General features: G+C 46.1%; 4 protein-coding genes and 2 long non-coding RNA genes across 7 annotated transcripts in view; 4 read left to right on the forward strand and 2 right to left on the reverse strand.

The window, feature by feature from the left end:
* The window catches only part of LOC144214688 (uncharacterized), a 53,909-nt gene that overhangs the window by 8,889 nt on the left and 28,187 nt on the right, over nt 1-16,833 (forward strand). The window lies entirely within an intron of this gene.
* On the forward strand, nt 154-2,618 carry nudc (nudC nuclear distribution protein). Its single transcript, XM_077744013.1, has 9 exons — nt 154-348; nt 671-748; nt 816-1,031; nt 1,097-1,165; nt 1,237-1,347; nt 1,416-1,610; nt 1,687-1,770; nt 2,213-2,331; nt 2,395-2,618. Exons 1-9 carry the CDS (start codon nt 274-276, stop codon nt 2,444-2,446), a joined length of 999 nt encoding a protein of 332 aa, XP_077600139.1. The 5' UTR covers nt 154-273; the 3' UTR covers nt 2,447-2,618.
* tbxta (T-box transcription factor Ta) lies at nt 5,372-7,815 on the reverse strand. Its single transcript, XM_077743411.1, has 8 exons — nt 7,345-7,815; nt 6,965-7,229; nt 6,740-6,874; nt 6,608-6,669; nt 6,405-6,466; nt 6,148-6,321; nt 5,950-6,076; nt 5,372-5,883 (listed from the first exon to the last, which is right to left on the reverse strand). The coding sequence occupies exons 1-8, from the start codon at nt 7,590-7,592 to the stop codon at nt 5,637-5,639; spliced, it is 1,320 nt and encodes a 439-aa protein (XP_077599537.1). The 5' UTR covers nt 7,593-7,815; the 3' UTR covers nt 5,372-5,636.
* On the forward strand, nt 7,842-13,105 carry LOC144214765 (uncharacterized). The gene is made up of 7 exons (XM_077743409.1): nt 7,842-8,013; nt 8,665-8,767; nt 8,897-9,033; nt 9,680-9,774; nt 10,788-10,947; nt 12,751-12,799; nt 13,047-13,105. Exons 1-5 carry the CDS (start codon nt 8,003-8,005, stop codon nt 10,847-10,849), a joined length of 408 nt encoding a protein of 135 aa, XP_077599535.1. The 5' UTR covers nt 7,842-8,002; the 3' UTR covers nt 10,850-10,947; nt 12,751-12,799; nt 13,047-13,105.
* Nucleotides 13,038-15,465, forward strand: LOC144214764 (cathepsin S-like). 2 transcript variants are annotated; one of them, XM_077743407.1, is made up of 8 exons: nt 13,038-13,153; nt 13,271-13,399; nt 13,468-13,590; nt 14,196-14,342; nt 14,412-14,636; nt 14,860-15,025; nt 15,113-15,215; nt 15,296-15,465. In XM_077743407.1, exons 2-8 carry the CDS (start codon nt 13,280-13,282, stop codon nt 15,393-15,395), a joined length of 984 nt encoding a protein of 327 aa, XP_077599533.1. In that variant the 5' UTR covers nt 13,038-13,153; nt 13,271-13,279; the 3' UTR covers nt 15,396-15,465. The 2 variants fall into 2 exon arrangements, with proteins under 2 accessions (XP_077599533.1, XP_077599534.1); XM_077743408.1 differs by having other exon boundaries at nt 13,044-13,123.
* On the reverse strand, nt 15,203-16,478 carry LOC144214767 (uncharacterized). Its single transcript, XR_013330281.1, has 2 exons — nt 16,333-16,478; nt 15,203-15,650 (listed from the first exon to the last, which is right to left on the reverse strand). It is a non-coding gene; the product is annotated as an uncharacterized LOC144214767 (long non-coding RNA).

Raw genomic sequence — 16,833 nt, forward strand, 5'->3', positions numbered from 1 at the left:
TGTGCCGGACGAAAAAAAAAGAAAAGAAAACTTGATTTCTTTAGAAAAATCTAGACGTTTAGACGTCACCTCGGCTTGACCATCGTTTCATTGGTGATCCGAGCTGTCATTCAAATTCCTTCGCGCCGATTGGCCTGCTTCCATTTGAAGGCGGGACTTTGTAACCAGGAAGTGATTAGCGCAACACACCGCAGGCCTGCCGTACTTGTCGCTTCTTGGGTATTGAGTCTTTTAACTTTTCGCGTTTCCACCATCATTCCAAATTGAACAATAATGGCCGACGAGGAGGAGAAGTATGACGGAATGCTGCTTATTATGGCGCAGCAGCACGAAGGTGGAGTTCACGAGGTATGGAAGACGACGCTTAGTGATTCTCTCTAACGGTGATGCTAACCCGGTTAGCCGGTAGCTAGGCGGTAGCGCCGCATGTCTGAACATAAACCACATGTGACACATTTCCTTTAATATGCCGTAAGAGTGTTCCGGACAATGAAAAATGCGTTGGTGTACCTGTTGCCATGCTCACAACGCCTTTAAAATGGAAGAATAGTCAGCCATTTTGTTGCCTGTATATAAAAAATGGTCAACCAATACAGGTCTAACGGAAAGTGCTGCGACGTGCATTTTGCCCTTTAAACTCAATTCAAAAAATGTGTTTTTCTCTTTTCAGTTGATAAACACATTTTTCAGTTTCCTGCGGCGCAAGACAGATTTTTTTACCGGCGGCGACTCGGGTGCTGCTGAAAAGGTTAGAACATCTTCTTGAAACCGTTTATTTGCATGCCCTCCTCACTAATCACGTCATTTTCCCCCAGATTGTCACCGATACTTTCGCCAAGCAAAACAAGCTGGCCAATGAAGCCCACCGAGAAAAGCAGAAGAAGCAAGACAAGGACAAGAAGGAGAAAGCCAAACGGGCCGCCCAGCTAGCCGAGGAGGAAGAACGCAAGAAGAAGAAGAACCAAGATGCGCCCAGGATTCAGGAGCTGACTGACGAGGAAGCCGAGAAACTCCAGACGGAACTGGAAAAGGTAATGAAGCCCACCCTCCTCCATTCTTCTTCTTTGCCCTCGCTTATTTCCGCTTCCGTCCCCAGAAAAAAAATGAAGAGGAGACCAAGAAGGAAGCGGTGAGCAATTCAAATGAAGAAGACAAAGAAAAAGAGGTGAGCAGTGCACTGGGTTCGATTCCCAGCAGTCCTTTGGATCGCGCTGATCTCTGTTTTTATTGGCGCAGTCGGACACGGAAGAAGAGGACGAGAAGGACAAAGGCAAACTCAAGCCCAACATGGGAAACGGCGCCGACCTGCCCGCCTACAAATGGACTCAGACGCTGTCCGAAGTGGACGTGAGTACCCGGTAGCTCCTCAGACGAAAAGTGCAGATCCGAGCCGGTGTCGTGTTCCCCGCCCGCAGCTGACCGTGCCCTTCGACGTCAACTTCCGCGTCAAAGGCCGAGACGTGGTGGTGGACATCCAGCGGCGCTCCATCAAGGTGGGCCTGAAGGGACACCCGCCCGTGGTGGAGGGACAGTTCTTCAACGAGGTCAAGGTGGAGGAAAGCTCCTGGCTGCTGGACGATGGAAAGGTGGCCGTCGTCCACTTGGAGAAGGTGAGATGGCGTGCGCGCGCGCTCCGTTGCGACAGACCTCGCAAAATGGCCGACCTTCTTTGATTTTCAATTGCAGATTAACAAAATGGAATGGTGGAGCCGCATTGTGGACACGGATCCGGAAATAAACACCAAGAAGATCTGCCCAGAGAACTCTAAGGTGACTTTATTTTGACAAATTATCCTACACGTGTTGTTGCGCAGGGGGATAAAGTAGATATTCCTCCCGTTAGTCGTAGGCCTATCGATTAAACACAATAGCCGAGGTGCCATTGCGCACTCTGTCCACTTGACGTCGCCCTTTCCTGCCTTTCTTAAACCTATTAGATTCAACAGCCTATACTGAGTATCAACACATTTGAGTGAATTAACAATGTTATAACAAAGAGTCATTGTTTAGATGTAAAACAAACTACTTTCTAAAAAAATGTAATACTACAGAAATTAAAAGCTGTTTATTTTCCTTCAATAAATAGCTATAATGTTTCAAAAATAACTTTGATCCTAAAATAGACATCCAATCCATAAACAAACGTCTCGCCGTTGCGCCCACTTGTAATGGATTCTAACTAATATAAAGCTACGTTTTTCTATGGGCACAGCTGTCTGACCTGGATGGAGAAACGCGTGGCATGGTGGAGAAGATGATGTACGACCAACGGCAAAAGTCCATGGGCCTGCCCACGTCGGAAGAACAGAAGAAGCAGGACATCCTTAAAAAGTCAGCTTGCCCTTTGCCCATCGTCCACAAGGGGGAGATTCTAACTGCCACTTTTCCTTGCAGGTTCATGTCTCAGCACCCAGAGATGGATTTCTCCAAAACTAAATTCAGCTGAGATTGACCGTGTGTGTGTGCGTGTGTGTGTGTGTCCACCACCATGATGCCTGCCCAGCTCGCCCATCTTTTCATTCACATCCAGGTATCATGTAGTAACTCTCATCTCTTGACTGCTAAGTGTTACATGTTTTTTTTTTTAAATAAATCCAAGCAATGGGCTCTGCTATTTATTTCCTCTAGTGTCGTCTTTAATTTAGAAGCCACAGATGAGAACCGTTCTCACCTAAACTTGTTTTTTTAGGGGGTTTTCGGTCAGGCAAAATTGTTAAAAAAAGATTTAACTTGAAAATCATCTGAATAAATTCAGCATTTAAAGTTTTTTTTGACTACTGAATGATCAAATATGACACAAGAGGAAGTAAATAAAAGTAGTTTCACCAAACTGTTCCCGATTTGACGAGTTAGAATGAAATCTCGTAAGCTTAAATTAATTTTAAAAAGCTTTATTTTGGTTAGTGTAAAATTGGTCATGTTTCCTTTTTTTTTTCCCCTCCCTATTATATCGCACCCAAACAAGAGCACGCTTTCCTCCCTTCTCACGTGAACGCCAGCGTTGGACACGCGGTTCCCATCTCGGTGTGTTTCTCCCAACGAGTTAAAAGTCTTGTTTCTCACTGTGGCGCACGCTATCGTGCAGCGCCGCTAAAATGTTCCTCTGGCCTCCGCGGCACTTTGCTCCAAACACCCCAGGATGCGCGCGTTAACGTTACCCTCGTGCGTGGAATTGTGCGCCGCCGCCATCCCAAACGCCAAAATTACAGCGGTCCCTAAAAAAATCTTTTATTTCAAGATCTTTTTCTTGCAAATGAAAATATTGCCACAATTTAGATCAAGTTAGACACAAATAATCTGTCAAATTGTTATTATTTTTTAAATCCAAAATAATATAGAATATATTTACATGTATCAGTTGTATTTGAACCTTTATTTTTCCACATTTGTCCAGAAGGTGACCTTTGAACTACTATTGACGTCGGAGAGTCTTAATAGCAAAAGCGACACACTTACCGAGAGCTTAACTTTCACTTATCTTCATTTTGTCCGTTGACTGGTCCCGACTTTGCGGGGAGGATGTTTGCTGTTGTTCTTTATTCAGCCCGCCGCTGTAAACACTTAAATGGAGGCCTTTTGTCCCTTTGGAGAAAAAATGACGGCCCGTGTTGCTCTTACCTAATTGCCAATTGCAACTTTGCCGGGGGCCACTGTGTACACCTTTCAAATATACGCTTTTGACAGAGTGTGCCTGACACCCATGTGTGAAGGGAGCCCTAACATAGACACATGTTCAGAGTTATAAAAATAACAACCTAAAAAGATGGACTGAATTCATTGTTTGCTCACATTGCTTGAAGTACTTTTTTGTTTTTTTTTTCCAGAGATCAAGTATCGCCTTTTTGACCAAGGTCAGTAGAACAGTAGCACTATCATTCGTCAGGGGTGCCGGAGCTCATCCCGGCCAACTGTGCCCATTCATTCCGATTGTTCCGTTAGCCTAGCGTGCTTGTTTTTCCCTACAGGCGAATGTCCAATCCACTCGTCCACCACGCCACTTTTCTAGAGTTAGGAAGGAGAAAAATGACAGAAAAAGGTAAAAGCCAATGAAAGAAAGGTGGTCCCCTTTGCCCTTATGGTCATGACGACAGTGCCCCATGGCTGACATTTACAAGGCGCCCCAGTCTGGAATGGGTCCAGCAATGGCGGGGGGGTCGATTTGGGGAGGTGTGTTTGCAGAACCTCTTCTGGCCCGTCCTTCTGATGTCTGTGTGTGTTCGTTAATGAACAAATTCTGCTACCTGGGTGAGACATTGCTCTCAGCTGAGTAGACTGGTCCTCCTCTCTGCCCCCAACTTTCATTCCCGCTGAAGGGGGGTGTGGGGGCTGATTTCGGGAGGGGGGCGGGGTCTTCAACATTGCCGCTCTGGCTAGGGATTTCCAACATGGAGGATATAGGACAAAACAGCATACAATATGGCAGAATTGGTGTCAAGTTTATATTTTGGAGGGCGACTTTCAGTCTAAAGCAAGGGTAGGGAAACTATAGCTCGGGAGATAAAATATGGAAAACGCAGGTGACAACTGAGATATTTCATGTAGAACTGCTTTAATCGTCTTTAGGTTATAGTATATAGTGTACTATTTGGAAAGAGTTAAGTTTCAGTGTGGTGCTAGCATGCAGCCCCAAAAGAGTCACATTGCTAGCTAGTGTTTGCCCGTGGCCCCGTGACCTCTCGGCCTTCATTTGCACCTGGGTGAGGACCGCTCCATCACCCTTGCCCGTCCGGCCCCCCGTTTTGGCCCCCCACAGGTATGCGGCGGCGGAGCGCTCACATGTCAGTCACGCTGAGCACATTTGGATTTGGACGCTTGTCTTTTTTAGGACAGATACGTAGCTGTTTCTTATAGGGAGAAATATTTGCTCATTGTTTAATACAATTGACAAAATCCCCAGAGAAAGATTGTTTTTTTTTTTGCCACTTCATTTTTTGATTAAGTTGAGCAAACAATTAACATTTTGAATTGGCCGTTTTGAATGAATAGCTAAAGAAAGACTTTTTCTATTACAACAAATGTATGACACTGCCTGTCAATAAATCCTGTCAATCCTGTGTATTATTTCACTTTGAAATGTTCTGCCAGCCTAATTGACAATTGTGCTCTTTAAAATGTCATTTTTCAACTTATGCCAAATAACAAAAGTATTCATTTGTCATCAACTTTGAAACTATGCGCTGTCATTGACGTCAATCAACAAAGCTAACTGATTCCCACCTTCCATTTTGAGCAGATTGGACGTCCATTGGTGTGGAAAAAGTGTCAAAACAACGCTCCCCAAGCCGCCTCAGATGGTTTGTACCTTTATTTCCGTGTATATCGTCACCTAAATAACGTATTTATAACCTGAACATAAAATGACGAATGCATGTTGGAGCAAACAGTTTTTAATTTATTATTCAAGGACATAAATAACAACTCTCAACGAGTTCAAATACAAATATTATGTACAAGCGCAGGTAAACTGGGACGGGAAAACCCCCCGCCACCTCACCCACGAAAAAAAGGCACTTAAATCCCAACAAGGCAGGAGGAACAATGGACATTACGACCAGTTAATTTAATCTATGTACAAAGATATACACCAAGAAGAAGAAAAGTAAAGAAAGATGGAAAAAAACTGCGGCCTTCTCCCCTCAGTAGCTTTGCGCCACGGGCGCCCAGGAAGCCGTGAGTCGGGCGATGGAGCTCTCAAACTGAGCGTCGCCCACCCCCACCTCGCCCAGTCCCGGATCGTACATGGAGGACGGCGAAGAGACGGGCAGCGAGGACGTCAGCCCCGTGTAGGAAGATCCCCTCAGGAACTGTGAGGTCAGTCCGCCCGACGCCGAGCCCGACGGGGTGAGGGTAGTGCCCGCCACCGACCACAAACTGGGGTACTGACTGTTGAAAAAAAAAACGGGTGTCATCCTTTTTGTTCTTGTGTCTAGGACGGAGGCGGAGTCTCACCTGGAGTTGGACGTGGAGTTGGTGCTGTGGGACAAGGTACCCATTCCCGTGGAATTGGGGATCTGGAGGGCGGACCAGCCGTCGTGGCTTGGCGTCAGGGCGCCCGAACTGTTGTCCATGTAGTTGTCTGGGCGAGAGAATAAGAAGATGATGAAGAGGGGGAAGAAGAAGAAAGTGATGCCACACCATCCATCTTACTGGTGCCCGAGGCCCGGTGGGGGTAGTGGCCGGGGTAAGGGCTAGCCCGGTGGCTCCTCAGACCCGAATAACGCTCGCAGTAGGATCCGGACGAGTGGCCCGCCGTCCCGCTGAACTGCGGCGGGCTGCTGCTGGGGCAGATGGGGTTCTGGCCTGGCAGGAACCAACCTCCCACTATCACATGGATGGATGGAGAAAATGTCTCATTTGCAGCCACATTTGATTGACTCCATCATGTGGACTAAAATGATACTCACGTTGGGAGTAGCTGGATTGCTGGCTGTCTACGCTGTGGTCGGGCATGTCCTTGTGATCACTCCTGGAACGGAGAAAAACAAGATTGGGTGCTTCACATAGTTTAAAAAATGTATTTTTCCCCCCTAATTTCCATTCTGTGAAATGTTGCCATCTAGCGGAGTAATATAGAATGTACAGCCAAGTCAAATGTGATCCATCCTACCTTTCTTTAGCGTCTAAGAAGGCCTTAGCAAAGGGGTTGTGCTTTATCTTCAGGGCTGTAATCTGTCAGATAGAATTTTTAAGGACGTTTTAATTGCAACTGACTAACTAAGCGAGTGAATAACTAACAAACCTCCTCGTTTTGATAGGCAGTGACGGCGATGAACTGTGTTTCTGGGAAAGACTGGCTGCTGATCATCTTCTGGATGCCGCCCACTTTGACGATATGGATCCTGGGCTCGTATTTGTGCAACGAGTTGAGCATGATCTGCCCACATCGAGGTCAGCCGCATTACATTACATTGCTTCGCCATGGACGTCCATGGACGTCTAATATGGCGCGGCTGCTCACGCTCACCTGGCCTCCCCCGTTGAGTTTATTAGACAGCTTGACTTTGCTGAAGGACACGGGCGCCTTCATCCAGTGCGCCCCGAAGTTGGGTGAGTCCGGGTGGATGTAGACGCAGCTGGGACTCTGCGGTTCGGGTTTTCCGCCCGGCACCCACTCGCCGTTGACGTACTTCCAGCGGTTGTTGTCGGCCGCCACGAAGTCCAGCAGAACCGAGTACATGGCGTTGGGATCCAGACCGCTGACGCTGGCCCTCAGCACCGGGAACATGCGCCTAAAAGACGGACGGACAGAAACCGACCGGTATGTAAGCATTGGGTAAGTCCTAAGTCAATTTCTGTTTCGCGACGTCAAAAAGTAGGACCAAAAAACAAAAACGTCAAACTTACCGTCCAGTTTTGGTGACAATCATCTCGTTAGTGAGCTCCTTGAACTTGTTCCACAAGTCGGCATCCTCCAGCGACAGTTTAATATCCCTCTCGGACGCGTCTCCCTTTTCGCTGCCCTTTTGGAACTCGCTTTCCACGGCGCTCAGAAGGTGTTCTAAACGCTGGTCCGAATTGGACGCCGAAACTGACGTCGACGACGTCGAATTAGACGAAGAAGAGGAAGAAGAATTCGTAGATGACGCGCTCATATTTCCGATCGACTTAAGCACACCCGACCGACCGACGCCTTACTGACTGTGCTCGCGCTCGCCCTCAGCGGAAAGCACGATTTTTAAGGGCCCCCGGGGGCCTGGTGGGGGGCCTGCCTGGGGCGGGGGGCGTGGCTTAAACCGCGCCCACTTTTGCTCGTCGTCGTCGTCTCCAAAAAAGCCGAGAGAGAGATTTCTCTCATTTTTTTAGGGGGGGATCTTATTTGACAATTTCACTCCCCTTCCCCAGGACACACGCGAGGTCCGTCTTTTAATCAAGTCTCGCGATATGTGACGTGAGACATGAAGGGAAGCGAGCTCCGAGAGAGAGACACACAGAGAGAGCGTTTGCCTTTGAACTCGGTTGTATATTTGCAAATAGTGCTAATCTTTTGTTGTCCCAAATCCACATGGGCGAGAAGTAAGGCTGGGAATAGTGGGGGGTCCAAGGGGAGGGAAGGGGGGGTCTACTGGTTTTACTGGGCTCGCGCTATTAGTGATGCCCGATTTGCATAATGGGCCTACGTGGACGTATATCCTTTCTCACTCGTGCTCATTTGCAATATTAATAATATTATTATGCGACGTCGAGGTCCGCAAAAAAATGACGTTATTTTATCTGTTTTATTTTTAAGAACCTCTTTGAATGTGAGTTTCTGTGCATTTTGAAGTAATTATAACTATATTATAAATAATAAATCATATTTTTCGTTATGTTGAATTCATTTGCGAGTTTCTGAAACGAAATGACGTGAATTAATTGGCATTTTTCTGTAATAATGACTTCATTTAGAATAAACTGTCGCTGTAGTTATGTACAATAAGTAACACATTTCGTTGAATTATGACATCACAAGAATGATTTTATTATTTCTTTGCAATTTTACATTTTTCCCCAACAATTTCAGACATCATTTTGGATAAACTATTTGTTTAATATGGTCACAAAGCTCTTAAATGTAAGGAAATGTCATGAAATAATTTTGCCCTTTAGAATCAACTTATGAATACGATTTTAAATTTATTTGTTTTGGGTGTTTTAGTATGTATTCTTATATTGTGTGTTTTTCAGGCGGCGTGGACTTGGAATTGAGCGGAGCGTGACCGAGCGGCCTACCACTGGCCGGCCTTTACTGCGCCACTTCCTCCCCTGCACTTCAACGGAGGCCGTAAATGTAAAGGAGAGGCCTCACACCTTTGCATCCCGTATCCTTTTTATCCCCCCACCCCTTCTCAAAGCCCCCCTCCTCCCTCTTTTGACTCCTCCGCTCTGTCTGCGGCTTTTTATTTTGGCGACTTGACAGGAAAGACGCGTGGTGGTCGTGGCCGGCCGGCCGGGCGAGCCGTCGTTTTCCGGAAGCCGCCCAGATACGTCATGTGTCGCCGTGGCGACTCATCAACATCCTGACACACCATCAACACTTGGAAGGGTGTCATACAGGTTATATCAGTTTTTTTTTTCATTGTTATCAACTCCTGGGCAACGACATACAAAATAAGCACATGTTGATGCAATAAACTCATCTTTTTTGGAGATAACTATAGGCTAAAAAAAAGCTGTTGGTGATTGAAAATTTAAAAAAGACAACCCCATAATATAAGTTTGAGCCCTAGCCAAACTCTGTAAAAAGTGCAACTTATAGTCCAGAAAATACAGTCATATTTTGTTTAGCCCATTTTTTTTAGGTAAATGTAAATAGCCAGACTCATGTCCCCAAAAAACTCAAATTTGGCTCTTTTATATTTTTGTTTATCATCTTTAAAAATATAAATAGCATTAAAAAATATTAGAGAAGTATTATTACTATTTCCATTGACTTCTCCATTGGCTGCCATGGACGGCAATGGGCCCCCTAACCCATTGGACTATATCCGCCAACAACAAAAAATGCAGTATCTCAGAGGCGACGTGGTTGAAACGGAGGTTTTGTCTTTCACACAGTCCCAGAGAGTTTGGAAAGATGGCCAATGGGAGGCCCGGCCCAACCAATCGGGCCAGCGTCCACCAAGTGCCACCTAAGTGTCAAATATTGCAGAGGCCTGCCGCTTGACAAAGAGACACTCATAAGCGTGCATATTTTCCACAGGACTCGGTCGGCCCAAATAAATCAACGCGGCCAACGAGGTGAAGCCAGCGAGCCAAAGGATGAGTCAGTCAAGAACCCTCAAGACGGCACAACAAGTACAAAAACACTCGCCGCGCACAAAACAAATTGCATGCTTTGCTCACATGATGAGCTCATTATTAGCATTCTCTTTTAGCCGTCCTATTTTTTAAGGAATTCAACCCATGGATGGCAAAAAAAGCTAATATTTACCACATTTTCTTACATCTAAAAATGTTGAAGAAGTAGAATAATGCGAACAGTCATCCTTTTCTTGTTTTGTTTGTGTTTTGATGCCATTGTTTATTTATGATGACCCTAAGGGGACTAAAAAAGTGGATGGGAAACACACTTACACACACTTACACACAGAGTGAGACACACTCAAAGACAGGCAGGGAAGAAAGACGATGCGGATTGAGCCCCCAAAAGCCCCCTCCCCTAAGCTTTCGTCTGTCACTTTTGCGTTTCCACTTCAAGTTCAGGAAATCTAAACTTACCTCTGCTTATCAGCGGGCCCCTTTGAAAGGGATGAAAAGAATTAGCGGGCCGGGTAATTAGCCCCCCGCTACCCTTTGGCATGCTAACGAGGTCGAGGCCACGTTTTGACGCGGAACGGCTCGCGCGGCGGAGGCTCCGTTTTAATCGTTGTCAAACGCACTCCATGACATCCACCTAAAAAAAAACAACTGTCAAAACAAACCAGTCGAGCCGATTTCAAAATAATAATAATAATAATTGGCACTACAATTAGACTAAATGGCATTTAATATTTAGTTTGAAAATGATGGTTGTTATTAGCTGTGTTTTTGCATGCTTACATGACTCTTGAGGAAAATTGAAGGCCCATTTACATCTAAACTCCTTGCACATTGAAATGAATGTTTAAGATATATACATTACTATAGCATGTAGTTTTAAATGGATTTTTTTATGTCGGAAACTGTCAAATTGGGGTTAAAAATGGGCATTAGTTTTTCCCTCTTGAACTCATTTTCTGACTTTGTTCCATTCCCCAAAATGGGGTAACCCCCCCAAAAAAATGTGGCCCTCCCTAACGTGTCCTTTTTTTTACCGCTACTTTTTGCAGGTGTGTTTTGCCCGCTGTTATTCCCCCCGTTGCCATTGCCTGATGTCAATATGAGCAGCTGAAGTCAGCAGACACCAGTGTGTGAGAAAACACAGTCAAGCCCTCCCCTGGCTGCGGCCCCCCCAGCTGTGCGTGCACGCACACACACACACATCTGAAGGTGAGCTCACACTTTGGGGAAGGGGGGGGGGCATTATTTGTGAGTGATGACGCCAGGGTCCGACGAAGCCGTCTTCAAATATTGGCCAGTATTAATCACCGCTACGTTTTTATATCTAGGGATGGGGCGCCAGGGGTCAAAGGTCGTCATATGGAACGTCCTCTGGTGCCAGAGCGGGCGGGGCCAAATATTTTTTTCATCCCACGGCCCAAAGTGACTTCATCCTTCCAGTGGGGAGGATTTGGGATGTTTGCGGGTGAGTGGGTGGGGGGTGTTAGGGGGTAATGCACCGTAAAGCGGAGGAGGTAAACAAAGGGGGCCGGCCTGCTTTTACTGCCTTCCCACGCCAGCTGATTGAAAAGTGTTACCTGTAGTAATATGGCGAGTCAATCCCCACACCCCCCACCCTCCCCCCTTGGCCAATGTGAATGCCGCCGACACAGGTGTACAAACAGCAAACAGTGTGGGCACATCAAAGGCTCTCATTAAAGGACAATAGTGGTGCCCCCCTCTACCCTCGCCCCCCCTTACCCCCACCCAGTCAATTTTGCCCCCACAAGTACGCTGCCCCCTTCTGTTCAGGCACACTCGTTTCAAATGTGTGAGCGCCGTTCAGTTGTATTTCCTTTTAAAGCGCAATGGGCCATGACCCTCATTTTTTTCCTTCCAAAAGTTTAAGAACAGCCCATTTTTTTGGGCTAAAGGCCGCAACGCACCAGCCCCGATTTGCGCTAAATGACATAACGGCTCGCAAAGCGTAAACCGAGAGCGGAGACGGCGCGCGGGCCGGCGGTCCCGGGAAAAGGCGGCGCGTGGTCCGCAGACGCCCGACTTTGATGGAGGGTCCGGGGTAGCCCCCCCCCCACCCCCCAGCTACCCCCTCCTTTGTAGTGGAGGCCCGGAGATGGCTTGTTAGTCAGTAAAAGTCGGGGCCTTAAACGGCCCGTTCTCCCCTGGCAGGAAGCACTTTACACGGGGACGCTCAACCTGCCCGTGGCCTTCTATTGTCCCACCCCCCTGCCCCGGGGGCCTCGGGGACCCCGCGTCCCCACTTCATTAGCATTTCCATAAGAAAGGAACAGTAATTGCCCCCTTTTCTTCTGGCTGGCCCTTCATCTCGGACTGGCTCCTCACGCAACACTTCCTTTCTGCTCTTCTTTTTTTTTTCTTCTCTCTTTTAAGCCAGCGCTCACGCTCTGGGATGTCCAGTCCCATCGGAGAAAGGGGACGTTCTGGGAGGTGGGGGGGGGGGGGGGGGGGGGGTCCCATTTTACAAACGACTACGCATGTAATCCTCGCTAATCTTACGACAAGTAGTTTATTTACAAAATGGAAATGTTAAAAGTCAAAAGAAAGAAGAAAAACGAGCGTTTTTGCTCCAAACCATGATTTGACTTTCAGAATAGCCGGTTTGTGGATTAATGGGAGGGAAGGAGGTCTAGCGGAGACCCCCCCCAGACCCAAGGCGACTTTTAAGCGCGGCCCCATGCCGACGCAGACAAAAGAGCCGCGGCCGTCTGCGCCTTTGTTGCGGGGGGAGCCGGCGGGGCCGGGAGCTGGCCCGCGTGGGGTCAAAGGTCGCAGCTTCCGAGGCCACGAATAAAAACAGACCCCAAAAAAATGTTTTCTTTAGCCCCCCTCCTCAAAAGATACATTTATCCACCTCTTGTATATGCCAAATGCTTATTTTCATTTTGATTTTAAAGAACAAAATAAGCCATCCACTTTTTTTCCGTTAAATCGGAATATATCGGAAATAACATGATTGATTTGTCCTAATAATCTTCCTCCGTTTGTTTATAGGTTATCAATGAAGCCGCCTAATTGGTGAAGTGGGGAAGATATCTGAAAGGTTGGCAATGAATAGAATTTCATCTCTGTATGTAGTACTTTTTCTCTTGTAGCTCCATCCTATTCTGCGCACTCTGCTGCCATTCTGTGTCCATATGGTGTAACTGCATGCAAGCGACAGCTTTTAAACCAAGTGAAATAGTTTAGCAGCAATGTTTGAAAATTCTCTCTTTTTTGCGTGTAGCTGTATTTCACACTTTTGTTGACTCGATCATCTTGAAGAAAAAAACATTGTTTTGTTTTGAAAGGACCGGACGTTCAAGTGGTCAGCCAATGAGGAAGCCTATTATGATGATGTCATCAATCTGCTCGTAATCATCGGCAGGTGTGCGCCCGCATTCACCAAATCTAAAAAGTTTGTGCTATTAGCTTTCTGCTACCTTCTCGTTTATTTACTACCCTCTTTTGCCACTTTTTAATTGATATTTCACACTTTTTTGGGCTTGTCTTTTGTTGGTATTCGTGCCTAAAGCCAGCCAACATGTTTGTAAGCCTGCTCTTGGCCGTTCTGTGGGGAATGGCTCAAGCCGGCATCAGTCCGTCCCTCAACGCGCACTGGGAACTGTGGAAGGAAACTCACAAGAAAGTTTACCGACACCAGGTAAGTGAGGACGAGTTTTTCTAAAATGGACTTTTTTATTGTTGTAACCGTCTGTGTGTTTTGTTAAGATGGAAGAGTCAGATCGCCGGCGGATCTGGGAGGATAACTTGCAGATGATCAGCGTCCACAACCTGGAGGTCACCCTGGGCATGCACACCTACGAGCTGGCCATGAACCACTTGGGAGATCTGGTAACAAAAACTCTATAAATAATAATCATAATAATAACTCCTCAATCCAAGAAAAATGTCTGCTCTGTTGAAATATCCTACTTTTTGGGTGGTGTTTCTAAAATGATTTGGTAGGGAACCTATGGCTCGGGAGCCACATGTGGCTCTTTCGATGGGTGCATCTAACACTTTGCTAACCTGAGACAAAACTGAGATATTACATCTAGAACTGCTTTAATCTTCTTTTTTTGCATTAGACTGCTAGAATGCAACCCCTCATTGATTAGTAACTGCATAAGAATGTTGTCAAAAGTATTCCTGTTTTTTAGTAGTGAAATTACTCAAATAAGAACCATTTACATGTATTTTGACTTTTAAATCCAGAGTATGCCCTCTAGGAAATTGATTACAACCTAACAATTGGGTGCTTTTATTTAGTTTTTGGCGTTTTTTTTGCCCTTGAAAGTGATGTTTATTTTTTAAAAGAATTTCAGGATGGCTTGTTGATGAGTCGATACCATTTTACTGATTTATTTACATTTTCTTTGTATCTAAATGAGATAAACATAAGTTTTAAAATTCTTCAAATTGTGCTGGCTTTGACATGCGTGTGTTTTTCCACGCAGACGACCGAGGAAGTGACGGGCACGATGCTGGGCACGGTGGTCCCCGCCGACCTGGACAGGATCCAGTTGAATTTCCAGTGGGATTCCAGCGTGGCGCCGTCTTTGGACTGGAGAAAAAGCGGCCTGGTGACGGAGGTCAGGACACAGGTGAGGCTCGGCCCCGATATTTGGACTCCAGAACCCAGACTGAGCGCCTCTCTCTCTCTCCGTTTGCAGGGTTCTTGCGGTTCCTGCTGGGCCTTCAGCGCGGTGGGCGCTCTGGAGGGTCAGCTGAAGAAGATCAGCGGCAAGTTGGTGTCGCTCAGCCCCCAAAATCTGGTGGACTGCTCCGTGGCATTTGGCAACCACGGCTGCCACGGCGGCTTCATGTCGCACGCTTTCCAGTACGTGGACAAGAACCGGGGCATCGACTCGGACCGGGCCTACCCCTACAAAGCCAAGGTGACCGACTGATCACGCGGTGTCCAATCTCTACTTAGCATTTGCCGGAATTTAATAAGATATACCAGTTTACTCCATGCTAACTATAGAAAACTTGAAAATGGAGTTCAAATGTAGAGGGTAAATTGAAAAGGCTATTTATGTATGTGTTTTTTTAAAATTAACTTGTCTTCTTTGCTAATGTCCACGATTGTTAACTCATTTTTTTCTTCCCCTATTTTAGCGTGGAGAGTGCGCCTACAAAGTTGAAGATCGCGCCGCCAACTGTTCGGGTTACTCGTTTGTGGCCAAGGGGGATGAAGAAGCCCTGAAGGTTGCCCTGGCCAACGTGGGCCCCATTTCCGTGGCCATCGACGCTTCGCATTCCAAATTTGCCTTCTACCGCCACGGTGAGACCACCCAAAAATAATAATAGTAATAATAATTGCCACTCCTTCATTTTCCCCATTTTGAATTGTATTTTTTTTGTGGTTTAGGAGTGTACGAAGACCTGGCGTGTACAAACAAAGTCAACCACGGTGTCCTCGCCGTGGGATACGGCACGGAAAAAGGAAGAGACTACTGGCTGATCAAGAACAGGTTGGCACTTTATTTTGGATTTTCACTTTTTTAGGCTCATTTTGAAGAGTGAAACGTACATTTTTCAATTGTGCACTTAGTTGGGGTGTGAAATATGGCGACCAAGGTTACATCAAGATGGCTCGCAACCGATCCAACCAGTGCGGCGTGGCGCTCCACGCCGTCTTTCCGGTCATGTGACTGTCTGTGCAACAATGGAGCTTTTAAAAGTGGTTGAAAATAATAATAAAGTGGCTTTCTTCAAACGTCACGCCATCCGTGCATCTCATTTTTTAATTTCAAAAGTGGATGCTCTTTGAACTCAGATGCTGGATGCCCTCCGCCAACACGACATGGCGGAATATGCTGTAACATGGCGAGAAGACCGGCTGCTTTGGTACAGGACGCTTTTTGTGCTTTTCATTGGTTGAGCGCAATTGCAGGACTTAAGTGGGTCTTAAAACAGTACAAAAAACACAATTTACCACTACATGTCGGCCAATACATTTAAGACAAACCTTTCTATATGCACAGTATATTTTTCCCCCCCAATGCAGGTATATTCTTGGACTATTGTGTAATTTTTACCCATAAATAGGTATAATATCCACTTAGCATACAAAAGTTGTGTGGATTGATACCCACATCCCTTAATTTGTAACTCTTCAACTCAAATAAATACTTAACCTCAATAGTAGAACACCAACTTATTACTTTTCAGGTCAAATAAACACCGAGCGGGCAGCATGATACATTTTAGGGCTGTGGCCTAAACACTTAGTTAAATTTCGCGAGCACTCTCAAAAACCAAATACTTGGGCGTCCGAAGTTTAGTGGGACGGTGGGAGGGCCCCTTAGCGCAAAGGTTGAGTATGCACCTACCGCCGAGTAGACGCTGGTTCGCTTCCCGCAGCCGGACTCAGATTTACTCTTGGTGACTCTCCCCGCCTTCGGCGGGGAGAGCCACCTGCGACATAAGATAACTTACCTTTTGCTAAAACACACGTTAAAAAATAAAAGTTTACACTTTAACACTTAATCATTTCATCCAAATTTGATGAAATAATGGGCCCAAACAATGACATGGTCAGTTTCTTAGCCTAGTAGGCAGGTGCCTTCCACACTTAGCCAAAATTACCAGAGAACACTCTTCCTGAAAGGGACTTAGGGAACTTGGAGGTTGATTGAAAAGTGGGCTGGACACTTAGCACATGCAGTAAGTTTGCGCCTACCACCCGAGTGGATGCTGGTTCGCGTCCCGCATATGGACTTTTCGTTTTTTCTGCACCTGCGACAAAACTTTTTACTTTTACTAAAAACTACTTTAAAAATTAATTTTTACATATAAACATTACAATAAAAGACTATGACTATTAGTTAAGATATCAAATGTGTCACTTAATTTAATTTTTTTTTGGACACTACCATTCTCAGTAGGTAGGAGGCAGGCACACTTAGGCGAATAACTCAAGCTACTTCTTACCTAAAATAGCAGGAAAATGGCTGCACAGTCTTCAACTTGGCATGACGACGGCGGTGGCGATGTGCATCTGTCCCAACTGCTGCCGGTCAGCCAGCTCTTCCCAAATGGACGCCGTGAAAGACAAAGATGACGTGACCAAAGTGATAATGTCTACAA

The sequence above is a fragment of the Stigmatopora nigra genome, chromosome 21, assembly GCF_051989575.1.
Source record: "Stigmatopora nigra isolate UIUO_SnigA chromosome 21, RoL_Snig_1.1, whole genome shotgun sequence".
NCBI lineage: Eukaryota > Metazoa > Chordata > Actinopteri > Syngnathiformes > Syngnathidae > Stigmatopora > Stigmatopora nigra.

Bases quoted from the DNA above. Each gene is read 5' to 3' on its own strand.
- nudc (XM_077744013.1), top strand. From the start codon at position 274: ATGGCCGACGAGGAGGAGAAGTATGACGGAATGCTGCTTATTATGGCG. The intron at 349-670 runs GTATGGAAGACG...TTCTCTTTTCAG, and splicing joins ACGAAGGTGGAGTTCACGAG to TTGATAAACACATTTTTCAG. The intron at 2,332-2,394 runs GTCAGCTTGCCC...TTTTCCTTGCAG, and splicing joins AAGCAGGACATCCTTAAAAA to GTTCATGTCTCAGCACCCAG.
- tbxta (XM_077743411.1), bottom strand. From the start codon at position 7,592: ATGAGCGCGTCATCTACGAATTCTTCTTCCTCTTCTTCGTCTAATTCG. The intron at 7,230-7,344 runs GTAAGTTTGACG...TCCGTCTTTTAG, and splicing joins ATTGTCACCAAAACTGGACG to GCGCATGTTCCCGGTGCTGA. The intron at 6,467-6,607 runs GTAGGATGGATC...TCTCCGTTCCAG, and splicing joins TTCTTAGACGCTAAAGAAAG to GAGTGATCACAAGGACATGC.
- LOC144214764 (XM_077743407.1), top strand. From the start codon at position 13,280: ATGTTTGTAAGCCTGCTCTTGGCCGTTCTGTGGGGAATGGCTCAAGCC. The intron at 14,343-14,411 runs GTGAGGCTCGGC...CTCCGTTTGCAG, and splicing joins TGACGGAGGTCAGGACACAG to GGTTCTTGCGGTTCCTGCTG. The intron at 15,216-15,295 runs GTTGGCACTTTA...TTGTGCACTTAG, and splicing joins TACTGGCTGATCAAGAACAG to TTGGGGTGTGAAATATGGCG.
- LOC144214765 (XM_077743409.1), top strand. The intron at 8,768-8,896 runs GTAAAGGAGAGG...GCGACTTGACAG, and splicing joins CTTCAACGGAGGCCGTAAAT to GAAAGACGCGTGGTGGTCGT. The intron at 9,034-9,679 runs GTTATATCAGTT...TATTTTCCACAG, and splicing joins CTTGGAAGGGTGTCATACAG to GACTCGGTCGGCCCAAATAA.